The 14,940-nt window shown below is 31.7% G+C and overlaps 1 protein-coding gene across 1 annotated transcript in view; it reads left to right on the forward strand.

Moving 5' to 3' along the window:
• Positions 1 to 5,366: 5,366 nt before the first annotated feature.
• LOC127712534 (protein SSUH2 homolog) overlaps positions 5,367 to 14,940 on the forward strand; it is a 30,670-nt gene continuing 21,096 nt past the window's right edge. The window contains exons 1-6 of the mRNA XM_052219065.1: positions 5,367 to 5,492; positions 10,487 to 10,545; positions 11,238 to 11,333; positions 11,970 to 12,036; positions 12,974 to 13,103; positions 13,285 to 13,345. Of these exons, the coding sequence (XP_052075025.1) occupies positions 5,458 to 5,492; positions 10,487 to 10,545; positions 11,238 to 11,333; positions 11,970 to 12,036; positions 12,974 to 13,103; positions 13,285 to 13,345 (448 nt within the window). The 5' untranslated portion in view covers positions 5,367 to 5,457. The remainder of the gene's footprint in view (positions 5,493 to 10,486; positions 10,546 to 11,237; positions 11,334 to 11,969; positions 12,037 to 12,973; positions 13,104 to 13,284; positions 13,346 to 14,940) is intronic.

Genomic DNA, 14,940 nt, shown 5'->3' on the forward strand with positions numbered 1-14,940 from the left:
TGGGATGTGTTTTAGTTGATTTTAGTCTCTGATGCATGATTTTTTATTATTAATTGTTTTGGCTTTTAACTGGCTGTCAGTAACTGCGAGTACTCTCAAATCGTACTTTCTTGTTTACTTGACCTGTTAATACTAATTGTAATGCTTTTTTGTTATTTAATGTTATTCAGGGTTATATCTGGTTTATATACCAGCTTTGATAAGTGTTTGATATGACTATCAATTTTCACTTCGTACTATGAACATCAAAATTATTTATTTTGTAAAAATATTTCCTTTCTCTATTGGAACTGTACACGTATACCTAACAACAAAATTATTTTCATTTACCTGTGTTTAAAATAATTGCAAATGGCTGATATTTTTGTTCGAGCATATTGTTTTTCTTAAATTGTTTAACATTTCATACTGATATAACATGTTACTTTTATTATTCTTCCCTTAGTTTATTTATTTTGTATTTGCATTGTATCATAGGTCAAATTTATTTGTTCATTGTATGTTCATTGGTGTTAATATGTCCTTTGATTGAGTTAAGCTATTTCAGTTGATATATTATAGTGTGTCTTTCTATGTTGTGATGTTACACTATTGTTTCAGAAAAAGGGTGAAGGTTTTGTACCATTAAAACGTTTAAACCCGCTGCATTTGTTTGCACCTGTCCTAAGTAGGAATCTGATGTTTAGTAGTTGTCGTTTGTTGATGTGGTTCATAAGTGTTTCTCGTTTCCGTTTTTTATATAGATTAGACCGTTGGTTTTCCCGTTTGAATGGTTTTACACTAGTAATTTTTGGGGCCCTTTATAGATTACTGTTCGGTATGAGCCAAGGCTCCGTGTTGAAGACCGTACTTTGACCTATAATGGTTTACTTTTTTTAAATTTTGACTTGGATGGAGAGTTGTCTCATTGGCACTCATACCACATCTTCTTATATCTATTAAAATGTTGCTATGCGAATTAATTCCTGGAGTACCAACTTCAATTTATTTTTCTACTGGCTGTATACCTCTCTGGAACATGCAAATTATCCGTATATATATACATCAAGATCAGAGAATATCAGGGGAAAAATTACAAAGGAAGACCGCAAATACATGTACAAAAATCGAAACGACATTTTCTTAAAACTGTATAAAAAAAATAGTAGAAAGATACCTACTTTATAAGAATATTTATCTTTAATTTATTAACCTGCACAGACAGACTTTTAAATTTTTATATTCACGAAAAGACAATATTTATCTATTGAATGTACATGTGACAAGAGCAGACCGGTGTGCTCGATAACTTAGGTGTGAAAAAATAAGTATACTTTGGGAAATTGTAACATGCTAAGGACTTTGTGGAACACTCTGAAAATTGGTGGCCCGAAAGATCTTTAGATTTTGTATGTACATGATTCTTTCCAATTTTTTTTATCAATATGCAGCAAAGATTGGCATTTTTTAAATTTCAATTTCACAAGGTTCTAATGCAACTATCTCGATAAATACTGAACATAAAACATCGTGTATTTGCATGTATATTTCTAATAGCACAGTTTAAAAAATAATTTCTTTAAAATGTACAATTATTATTTAGAAATAACTTTTGATCAGTATCGTCATCGGCATTGTTTTATTATTGACTTTCTCGACTCTATCATAAGAAGAGTGAATTTTCTTTTGTTTTCGTTCACTAGATTTCCTGGCACTGTTAAAGATATAAGTTTTTTTCTCGATTCAGAAAATCAAATTTTCACCTATGGAGGCCTCTTCGTTTTTGACTGTAGTAGAAAATTGATCATAATGATAACCTGAAACTATATATAATATTCCAACAGAGTTTGATGCTGTAACTGACCTATACTGATAACATATCAGATGGAATTCGCGTCTGATGCGGATTATATGATACTACAGTTGTAGGACATGAATAATCAGGAGACATGGGTGACCATGGCGTCTTCTTTTCAGCAGCACTCATATCAAGGGTAATTAAACTTTACATGTCAAATGTTATTCAAGAAATTTGTTTATGAAAGAAAAGCTAATCAGCATGATTAACAAACTTTCCGCAGTAAGCATGCATTAATGAAGATGTATATCATGCCATGATCATTCAGTTGTTCATTATAAAGTGTCTGAGCGATAGAGGTCGGTTCAATCGTATCACCATTCAGTACAGATAAACAAATTGTTTTTCGGGGAAATTTTGTGTTTATCATTTCTAGAGGTTTTAATTTTTCAATCAAACATATTGTAGATTTCATTTCGATTTTGTCTATAAAACTTATATTATAATGGTTCTTACTTTGTTTTTTTAATTTTTCTTCAGGCATTAAAACAAAATATACTTTTAAAAATAATATTTGCATACATTTATATCATCTATATCACATATATATATAATTCTAATTTAAAAGATAATTGCAACGATACTGATAAATATCGTATTGAAAGACGTTTGCTGATTGGTTGTTATATATATAATGGAGATGTAGTGAAAAATGCATACATTTTCATGAATGTACAATGTATATACAATGGAATTCAATTATTTCCAAGATAAAGTAACAGGTAACAAACTTATATATATTAACCCGTAAAATGATTCATTAGAGTGAAGTTATCTAAAAAAAAAAGGGAGGTTGTTTTGTTTTGGGATGAAAAACATAATAATTTTAATGTAACTTTTTATATATGGAATTAATAGAAAAATTCGATTAATAAACTAATTCCTACATAAGATTGATCCTACCTTAATGTTAAAAGTAAATATGAATGTATATAATTAAATCAGGAAATCTCTTTAAATCTGGACTACATAAATTACGCCTATTAGTAGCTTACAATTGGGGCTTATATTCCCATCTCACATCTAGGTCATGCATTTACTAAAATATTTTTGATGACCTATATTGTAACTATAATCAGGAATAAACACTTTAATGATACAAATGCAATGTCAAATATTTTATACTGAAAGAATGGAGATGTGGAGCATATACTTGTATTGCTAGCGTTAATAAAAGTGTACTATAAAACGCCAAATTGCAATTAATGAGCAGAACAAAAACGCTGTCCATAATCACAAAATGCATGCAAGGTATTTTCTAAGGGAAGTTGAACGTCTTTTAAAATATGCATAAATCGTGGCAACACCCCATACACGTGGCTGTGTATTTGTACATACCGCAATGACAAAGCCACCCTCCCATTCTTAGCACGTGTTTTTACGTCAGATATGACAAGAATCACATTTAAGGATGTTCGCTACTGGGTTTCAAAATAATAAGCTTTTTAAAAGACTGTTATCAAATGATAGTATATAAATAAAGGAACAAAAAAAGCAGAGAAAAATTAAGGGTCCGTGTGCTTGTTTTCGAGATATAAGCCATTGAAAATTTGGCGGGAAATGAGTCTCTCTAGATTTTTAATACTTTTAACAATGGCCACTTTTCCCTTTTAAAAACTATGAAAAAATAACAAGGATTTTATAAGATTTTCAAATATGGTTTTTAAAACTATATGAAATAAAATTATGAAATGAAAAGTAGGGGTTAGTGGGCAACATTTTTTAAAAGCAAATCATGGATAAAACCAGAGGATTCCGAAAATCTGGCAAAAATTCAAAACAAGAGAAGCGAACATCCTTAACTGAAGTATGTTGCTGTTCTTTCTTTCCTCGAAGTATTGGCATTTTAGTATGAAATAGTACTCATCACCGGTTCTGACGATATTATTTGATTTATCCATGTCAGTAAGACCACATTCGTCTCAAAAGTTCTGCAGATGGTTCATCCATTGTTATAAATCTGTTTAATACAACAATTTAACTAGCAACTCATATATATAACACATACTTCTCATTTTTACATTTTCCTGAATGTAGTATATTGCGTCGGTGGTTTTTGCGACGGCGTGATTGCTTTGGCGGTTGCAGGAGTATATTTGATTCTTGTACATGCAGTTATCAATGAAACAAAATTGATATCAACTGCTTCTAAACAAACTGCACGCCACATTTCGGAATAAGAACAAAAACTGGTTGTGTAGGAGTCGGAATATAATTTAATAAGGAGGAATTACATGTTACCTTTTGATATAGCCTATGTGAACGACGCGACACAGCATGCGCAGTAAGGAGAAATTACATGTTACTTTGTGATTTAATCTATGTGAATGACACGACACAGCATGCGCAGTAAAGAGGAATTACATGTTACTCTGTGATTTAGCCTATGTGAACGACGCGACACAACATATGCAGTAAGGAGGAATTACATGTTACTCTGTGATTTAGCCTATGTGAACGACGCGACACAGCATGCGCAGTAAAGAGGAATTACATGTTACTTTGTGATTTAGCCTATGTGAACGACGCGACACAGCATGCGCAGTAAGGATAAATTACATGTTACTTTGTGATTTAGCCTGTTTTAACGACGCGAAACAGCATGCGCATTAAAGAGGAATTACATGTTACTTTGTGATTTAGCCTATGTGAACGACGCGACACAACATGTGCAGTAAAGGAATTACATGTTACTTTGTGATTTAGCCTATGTGAATGACGCGACATAGCAAGCGCAGTAAGGACATATATAAAAGATAAATAAAACAAAGAATCTTAAAAAAAATGACAAAGAAGAACAAAAAATGATTATGATAATGATAAATTAACGACAGGTAAAATTTCGCCAAGAATTAAAAAAAACATGTGAATAATTTGAAACCAGTATGGACATTCAATTATAGGGACGGAGAGAGGTCTTAACCTAACATTTCTTGATTAGGAATTAGTCCAGATATAATAGACAAAATATGTTTATTTATCACCCTTTGCTTCCGATTATCGTTAAAAGAGGAAACGAGAAACAGAACATTTATATTATATATTGATTGATTGCTTTTATACACGACTTTTTATACTTACCATATTTACCATAATGCTTTAATTCTAAACATTCCATTCGCAAAAATTACATCGACAATAATTGTAATACCAATTGTTTTCGCCATTTTTTTTTTTTTCAAATATTTTTTAGTTGATCTAGATTGAAAGGAAACATATGGAAATATACTAACTTTTCTGGTATTTCATCAGCACGCATTTTACATAGTATTTAAGATCAAGAAGAATATTTCCTTCACTTTATTTAACTTTATTTACTTGCTTTATAGAAAAGTAAAAAAGTTAGTAACATGGATTGATGAACTCTTTTAGCTGTATCTTTCCCTCGAACTAATGTCTTTTAAAGTTAATAATTATATAATTTACAAAATTAATGTTTACGAAAATAGACATAAAATAATACAAAAAGAAGTAATTTTTAATTAACTAGTAGGTAACTTTAGGTATTTAAATTTCATTCTGTTCACAATTCTTGTTGAAACGGCGCAATATTGATTTATATTATTAACACCAGTTTGTGGCTCCGTGTCAAGTTCATAGGTATAAAGCCACGATTAAAAATGTCTAAAGCCATTAGAAGGATGCCGCAAATCAGGTAAGGTGGTATTTAATATTAGGTAAACACACTTTCCAATTCTTTTATATAGAGAAACCAGGTTTTTTATTGAATGGTAATGACGAACTACCATTTAATTCTCTTCATTTTTAATAAAAGGAAATGTTGGGTCTACATGTTATTACCATTCATTATGGATTCATTGTCCATTTATCATAGTAAATCGATTACCAATAATGAAACAAATGAGAGACGATAACAAATGAGTAATCTAAATAATCATTGATTTGAAGTACAAATACATGCGACATTAAAGTGCATGCATGTATCAGAGTATTATACACGACAGTTAATACCAGGATATACAATATACATGGTCATTATTGATATTATTTATAGATTTGTTGTAATACTGACGAATATTTGTTGTTAAAAGTGTTAAAATGTCTTTTTATATTAGCAAGTACCGCATCGCTTCACCATCCGGACTATAGTGACATGTGGTATTTATTTCAGTTTTTACTTAACCGTGAATTTTTTTTTAAGGAAAACAAATCATCATTAACAAATGCTGAGAAATAAACATAGGTGTGGAATTGATAGGGCGATTGTGTTCACAAATAGCTTTTATATACTAGGTTAATTAGTTTTAATTCTTTATCAAAATCTTCTCAACTTTCAAGTTCTTTGTTTGTAACCGTATGAACCATATAAACAAGACCTTTATATGGATTAGAAATACTTTATTGTTATTTCGTTTAAAAGGTTTTTTTAAAAAAATAGCTAAATTTAGCTACAATAAGGCAAAATTGTGCACGCTGATCGTCGTTGATTTATTTTGACCCGATAATTTCTAATCTTCTCTTGTTGCAATTTCGAGAATTCAAATGAATGCATTATACGGTTATGTATATATTTACACCATTGAAGAAGGAATTATCGTGGGAATCTTAAAGTTAACAATACACAACTTAGTTTATAAATCAATCGAAGGATATTTATAAAATGTTAAGTACTACACATGATATGTATGTCAATTAAAAAGAAATCCAACGATCCAACAAAAATCATAAGAAAGCTTTGTTGTTCAAATTCTGCCGTTTGGTTCCTTTATATTTTTCAGAAAACCGAGTGGCCAATATCTATCTTTACATGCAGGCTTTCACACACTATCAACACTTTCACAGATCATATTTTAATTAATAAGATACGCGCATATCGGATGAGGAGACCTGGAGTTGGTATGATCCGTAACAGTTGTGCTGTCTTAAAGTTTTTGTAGTTTCTGTTATCCCTATCATGTATTAAAATATGGAGTATCACTACTTTATGTGGAGCAGGATATGCCTACCCTTCCGGAGCACATGAGATCACCCCCTGTATTTAGTGAGGCTCGTGTTGCTCAGTCTTTAGTTTTTAATGTTTTTATTTGTAAACTGTTGTTTGTCTTTTCGTTTTGTTTCTCGTGTTTTTGCCATGGCATTGTCAGTTTGTCTTTTCGTTTTTTCTCGTGTTTTTGCCATGGCATTAACAGTTTGTCTTTTCGTTTTTTTCTCCCGTGTTTTTGCCATGGCGTTGTCAGTTTGTCTTTTCTTTTTTTTTCGTGTTTTTGTCATGGCGTTGTCAGTTTGTCTGTTCGTTTTGTTTCTCGTGTTTTTGCCATGGCGTTGTCAGTTTGTCTTTTCTTTTTTTTCTCGTGTTTTTGCCATGGCGTTGTCAGTTTGTCTTTTCGTTTTGTTTTTTCTCTCGTTTTTTTTGCCATGGCGTTGTCAGTTTGTCTTTTCGTTTTTTTCTCGTGTTTTTGCCATGGCGTTGTCAGTTTGTCTTTGATTTATGACCACGTATGAGTTTGAATGGCCCTTTGATATTCTATCGTCTGCCTCTCTTGTCTAATAGTCCATTTGGGAATTACCGTATTGTTTCCAATTTAAATTATTTTTCGCGAAGGAAAATAACCACTGGGTAGAACAAACTACATCCGTGTCCATATAAAGCAAGTGGAACAAGCATGGTGAATTGTGCGGGATCTAAAAATATTTTTTAACCTCGTACTGGTATCGCAATAAATATTCATTAAAGCTCACATACTTTAAAACCATCAAAATGTAAGTTGTATAATCAGGAATAGAATCCGTCCTACTTTGGTGTTGAATCCCTTTAAACAAATCTACTAATCTTGGAACAAAGTCGGGAATTTGAAAATGGGCTATTGATGAAGACCGTGTGTTGAATTTTTTATTTCTTTTGATTTTTGTATCGTTGGGGTTGCTGTCTCATCGACGCATTTCCTTTATAGTTTCTTTATTTTCAATGAAGGTTGTTGGATTACCCCTTTTTTCAAACTGATAAAATGTTTAGAGACAAATCCAAAACACCAATGATCTTGCTCTTTTATACAGTATTGGTAAACATGTAATAGTATTATTTTAATCCTATATTTCTAATTTCCTAAAACGATACTACAAAATCTCTGAACATAGCTCACAAATTCTTGCATTCGCTAATTTCCAAAATCATTAAAAAAAAAACATGTGATTCGCAACGGTATTAATATTATATCTCTGGAAGTGTCATTGAAAATTAAGTAATTGGCTTAGAAGATGAAAATAATGACGATGAATTGTGTGTTTATTAACATCCAGTGTCAAGAATTACATAAATATCAGGACGAAAATATCTCAATGTGATTTGAATATGAACCCTGCTTTATACAGACCGAAGCACTTAGCCGAATTTTTAACGTAATAGTTCAGTGACAGTCTGCAGGAAGACATGTCATCCAACCCGGATACAGACGTTATGCACGGTATTCAGTACCAATGTATTGTTTTGACTCCGATCCGAACAGTCTTTGCTCCTACTTTTAAATGTTGCGTGCTAGCGGAAAGGCATGGTTTGACCCGACCGAGGATCTAACCTACAACATCACACACTCAATAGACCACCAATGCGGATATACCTGCTACATCTGGCATGTTATTAACGGTTACGAAATATAAAACGAATGCAAAAACATGGAAATGAAGTTAGACTGTAGATCTCTCTGAACAATGGCACATAATTATTTTTTTTGGTTGACTTATAAGTATAATTACCTTTAGCTTGAGTTCCACCACAATCAAACCAAACGTGATCTGCACATTACATATATACAGAAAGGGGAACGGATACTTTGTGAGTTTGCTATTTAAGCAATCCAATACCAATTAAAGGATACCAGAAGACAAAAATTGTACTTGACAATAACACTTTTCGAGAGGAGAGGGACATAAATTGTAAGATGAATTGTTGTATTATATAATCTTGAAATCTTCAAAAATAGAGGTTCAGGAATATATTTTCTCATTTAAGAATCTTGCAATTTTAAGTTTTTTTGTTTGTACAACATGCACTCAGTCCATAAGAACATCATTTGTGACATATATATAAAGCTGAATTGTCGTTTACAATTGATTTACCTATCCGGTACTGAAGAATAGTAATCAAATGTAATCCCCTGGTGATATATATTATTTATAATGCAATGGGAAAATATCATTGCTCGTCATCATAAATAATGCTTCCTGACAACGTAATTATCAAACATATGTATATATTTCAGACCCTATAAGGATTAAACATTAGAAAATAGAAAATTGATACGGTTAGTTGCAAGCTTTTTTATAGTTTGATGGAAACGGAAAAGAGCACTTAGCTTACTATCTAATCATTTTATGTAGGTTGAGTATTTATTTTTATCATGCAGAGTGTTCGGTGGCAATTTTAGGTAACTAAAAGGTAAAGTCCTAATTTTTACCCGGTATTAATATGTAACTCATAATTATTTGAAATGTATTGTTGAACAAATGAATATTATGTGTTGTCATGTGACGAATTCTAAACACCGTATAAATTATTCGATGAATACGAAATTGAAAGTTAACGTGGAAAGCGAATTTTTATTTCATCTTTTCCCCAAAAAACAGAGATATTATATTTATAAATGTTCTGTAATAGTTATACCATCTTCATTCTACGAGGTGGCAATGAAATCAATGCTTACACAACGAATCAAACTAAATGGTCTAATATATGTTCTGTCAAAAATGTGAGAAAAATACAAAGATGAAAATGAACCAACTTTGCATTTTAGTAATCTTATTTGCTATTTAAAATATAAATAAAGTCTTATGACCATGTCATGATTGATTGATTGTTGCTTGATGACCTTCCAGTGGCATATATTTCATGCACGGTTAGGACGAAAACAAATGAACAATTAATACAATAGATCATGAAAGGTATAGGTCGAACGGAGATGAAATGTGTGAATTTTGAACGCCAACTGGAAAATGAGGTTGACTAGGAACAAAAGTTTTTCATTTCAACAGGCCACCTACGATCATCAAAGAGTTGTTCAAAGGTTATTTCTGACATGCAGATGGTGTGGCACTCACCCTAAGGGCATCGGATTTAAAGTCCCTATTCCGACTGGGTGTTACTTTGTATTTATACATTCCGCAAAGCCAAAACGAACGCTCATCTTTCGCAAGGGTATTCGTTTCAGTGTATGTTTACTTGTTTTTGTTTAAATGTCTTTTTGATCGGGTAAAGCCATTTCAATTGATATTTTATAGTGTGTCTTTTTATGTTGTAATGTTACACTGCTGTCGCGGTTGGGGTGGGGGTAGGCGCCTGTTAAAACGTTTGAACCCGCTGCATTTTTATGTACCTGTCCTAGGTCGGGAGCCTATTGTTCAGTGGTTGTCGTTTGTTGGTGTGGTTCATAGGTGTTTCTCGTTTTTTATTTAGATTAGACCGTTGGTTTTCCTATTTGAATTGTTTTACACTAGTAATTTTGGGGCTCTTTATAGCTTGCTGTTCAGTGTGAGCCAATGCTCCGTGTTGAAGGCCATACTTTGACCTATAATTGTTAACTTTTTATTCATTGTGACTTGGATGGAGGGTTGTAATTTAGTATGAAAAGAGAATACTATTGAATTAAAAGTTTTCTTTCCCGTTCGAAAAGAGACTAATGTAATATTGTGTTTCAGTCCTGCAGATGATAGTGATGGAGAAGAAGGTGATGATACCATTGATCCCGATGAACCAGGTAGCTGTAAAATACATTACCAATCATAATGTTTACATCATCTTTCTGAATGACTATCTGAAACTTAATTTTTTTTATCATTACTATTAGTAGAAATAGATGTTAATATTTCTTACTTTTTTTATTGATTTTTTTTAAAACAAATATGACCATCCGAAAACCTGTTCATTCTTAAACCAAAATGTTACCTTTTTTCTATTTTCAAATATGCTTATAAACAAATAAACAAATTATATTTAAAATATAACTATAATATTTGCTGTTATATGCAATAATTCTTTTAAACAGCAGTTCAGATGTATAATCAGTTTTGTGCCCTCTTTGTTTTTGCACTGTTGTTAAATGGACATGTTTTAATCTGTTGGAAGACTTTGCCTTTCCATATGCAATGTATTGATATAATTCCGCATATATGTCCCTTCAATGAAGTGATGTTGATGAATATCAAAGACAGACGGATTGATTACTGCTTAATTATAAAAGAGTATGGATAGTCTTACTGGCAGTGTAATGTTGATTCATTAGATCTTCACCGAATACCCTAAAACAGTCCTACCGGTTAACTTGTTACCTCTGTCATAGTATTTCACTGGGTCGTTGTCTCATGCACATGGACCTATCATAAAGAAATACACAATGTTTAACCAAGACAAATGTTACAAACTGTCATGATTTATTAATTTCCTTTTCAGTCATTGCTGGAGAAGGTATTGGAGAAGATGCCAAGGTCGCTCCTCCAAAAGACATGCAGACAGTACCCGGATATCCAAACGTAAAGTTTGATGCATGTTAGTATTCAAAAGATTGGTTTTAAATAACTAAAGATCAAATGAATTATTAAAAATAAGAAGATGTGGTTTGATTGCCAATTAGAAAACTCTCCACCATATACTGAATGACATAGAAGTTAACAACTATATTGTATCGTACGGTATTAGTTCTCTCCTTTGACATTATTTCAAATGTAATTATTAAAAAGGGTTATTAGTTCTCTACTTTCATTATTTAAACATGAGTATTGAGAAGGAAAGAAAATAAGATCAGTTATTAATCCTCTCTAAAAACACTTCTATAAAATCTAATGATTAAGTCAAATACGGTGGTCTGTTGTTTAATCAATGTGTAACTTTATATTACAAAAATACATGAATTGGACGTGTATGGAGTGATTTAAATCATTACTTTGCCTGGTAGTTTTTTCGTTTATTAGTTGTCTTCGGTGATAAAGTATATTGTGCAGTGAGCGATAATTGTGTCCTTCTCTTCGAGAATTTACGAGTCGCAATTACCTGATAAAAACACAAGAAACTTCTCGATATATGATTGATTGATTGTTGGTGTTTAACGCCACTTTTGATTTATTCATAGCGGTCAGTGATGAATTCTGGAAGCCTTTAAAATTCTCTTTAATTTATATTTTTTAGCGTTGCTGCCACCTCCACCATCTAATGTACCTAAAGCATCTGAATATAAACAACCGGAGTTTACAAAGTAAGTTTAACAAATGAGATCCAGAAACATAGAGTTATTATAGCTTGTGCATTTTCTTTGTTTAGATTTTTTTAAATGAAAATCAAATACGTTCAGTAATAACAAAAAGGATAGCCAACTCCTGGTAATCTTTGCTCATTATTACCGAAGCCATCACAATCAAACTAGTGCTTCAAAGACGATTAAGTTACATGTACCCAAGCGTAATGACAGAATGGAAAGCACACATTTAATTGTAACCATAAGAGGAAACTGAGGTGTGTGGATAGCGGGCGTAAAATTCAGGTGTTGTTGAGGAGTAGGTAGCCTTTAATATATTAAGGAATACCAACTCAAAATGTCAGACATTTTATTAATGAATTTACAAAGATCGCATATATTGCCAACATTTTATAAAACTGTATTCGTCGCTTTGTTCTGCAGTGCAGTGCAAAGGTAACTAAAATTGTACCATGATTTTTTTCCATTCGGAACTATTCACGTTTCTAGATTTAACAAACACATTTTCGTGAAATATGGTTATTAAAATTACTTTGAACTGAAGATTTAAAAAAAATTCATATCAGTCAGTTTACCCCTCATATAAATAAAAGAAGATGACGGGAATACGTCAATGAAACAGCAACCTAACGAGAAAAATAACAGAAAAGACATCTATAGGGTAATATAGTCTTCAGTAATAGACAGGTGTCAATCTCTTTATCGTCCCCAGTCCATAAAAGTTACCACCACGAGTATTGATGGGGTTCGTGTTGCTCAGTCTTTAGTTTTCTATGTTGTGTTTTGTGCACTGTTGTTTGTTTTATCCTCGTTTTTCGTTTTTGCCATGTAATTGTTTGTTTTCGACTTATGAGTTTGAATATCCCTTTGGCATCTTTCGCCTCTCTTTTAATCTCATTTGATCAATGACAATACCAGTGATTTTTCTTTTTTATAGAGTTCCTGTGATTTCAGAAGAAACAGCTAGAACTGCACTGATTGATTACGTTGATGACCAATTTTGTTGGGGGAAAGGAACGGCAGAAAAGCTTCAGTTTACAAATCTTCAGTCTTCTACGTCTTATCATGTAAGTAAAGTTTTATTGTAGATCTTTTGGTTTTACGCAAATAGTTTAACGTCAAACTTGTTCTGTCATGTAAATTAGATAATTTTTTTTTTTTAAATAATGAACGTTAATTAATTAAGTATTACCATTTGATATGCTCCAGCACATATATTCTTATACAATATTTTACTATTGTTTCTAGTACATCTTGGAGACATACACAGAGACAAGATCAACGAAATATGAAAATGTACCGTTTAAAGGTACATATATACATTCTCAATAGTTTTATGTGTTATACATAATTTTATTTCTTTTACGGACTCATTTTTGTAGGATATGCATGCTCTTTATATTCAATTGTAAGCCGGCCTAATTTTACATATTTTGAATATTTAAACGATTTCTTTTAGTTCTTGCATTGTCTGTATATGCAAAATCGGAACTTTTGCTACCAAATATTCTCCTTTAAAACAGATTATATTAACGTTAACATCAAAGGGATTGTGTAAGGAACAGTAAACAGACATGATAGATTGATGCATCCTGATCTAAAAATAATTGACTTATGAATAGTACATTTGTATAATGAAATCTGAACAAATTGTGGATTTAAAAACGTACTTTTATATCACAGTGAAAATATATTCCTCCAAAGAGGTCATGTAACATTCTTGTTAATTAGGGTTTACAACAACTTTAACTGGTTGTTGTTATAATGTTTGTTGTCTATGCAAAAAGCCCTGACTAAGATTCTTGCATGATAAGAAAAACCTGATAAAACAAAAATAATCAACACATGAACAGTGGGAAATCTAGTGACAAAATATTACCTCCCATGTAAACACTGAAAACTAGATCTTCTCAATGTTTATCCCTTTTTAGCAAGGACGCTATCAATTATGGATTCACGGAAAAACGTTCTGGTAAATAGTAAAACTAGAAATAAATTGAAATAAAAACGAAACTTTGACTCAACGTTATCATTTTCCTCCTTCAGTAGCAAACGACCAGTGCAGCAGGCTAAAGATGTTTGGAGTAAAATTGGTTTAAAATGTTGCTATGCAAATAAATTCCTGGAGTACCAACTTCAATTTATTTTTTTACTGTCTGTATTCCTCTCTGGAACATGCTAATTATTCGTATATATATACAGCTAGATCAGAGAAAGTCAGGGAAAAAATCTCAAAGGAATCGATTGATATGCAGCAAAGATTGGCACTTTTGAAATTAAGTTACCAAGCAAAATCAAACAGACCTTATCTCGATGTAAATATTGAATGTGAATAGATCGAGAAGACCGTAAATACTTGTACAAAACTCGGGAAGACCTTTTCTTAAAATTGTATACAAAATAGTAGAAAGATACCTACTTTATAAGAATAGTTATCTTTAATTTTTTAACCTGCACAGACAGACTTTTAAATGTTTATATTCACGAAAAGACAATAGTTTTCTGTTGAATGTACATGTGACAAGAGCAGACCGGTGTGCTCGATAACTTAGGTGTGAAAAAATAAGCATACTTTGGGAAATTGTAACATGCTAAGGAGTTTTTGGAACACTCCGAAAATTGGTGAACCGAAAAATCTTTCGATTTTGTATGTACATGATTTTTTCCAATCATATTATCAGTATGCAGCAAAGATTGGCAGTTTTTAAATTTCAGTTTTACAAACTTCTAAAGCAATTATCTCGTTAAATACTGAACATAAAATATCGTGTATTTGCATGTATATTTCTAATAACACAGTTTAATAAATAATTTCTATAAAATGTACAATTATTATTTAGAAATAACTTTTGATCAGTATCGTCACCGGTATTGTTTTATTATTGACTTTCTCGACTCTATCAT

Source organism: Mytilus californianus, unplaced genomic scaffold, assembly GCF_021869535.1.
Source record: "Mytilus californianus isolate M0D057914Y unplaced genomic scaffold, xbMytCali1.0.p SCAF_1, whole genome shotgun sequence".
In the NCBI taxonomy this organism is placed as follows: Eukaryota; Metazoa; Mollusca; class Bivalvia; order Mytilida; family Mytilidae; genus Mytilus; species Mytilus californianus.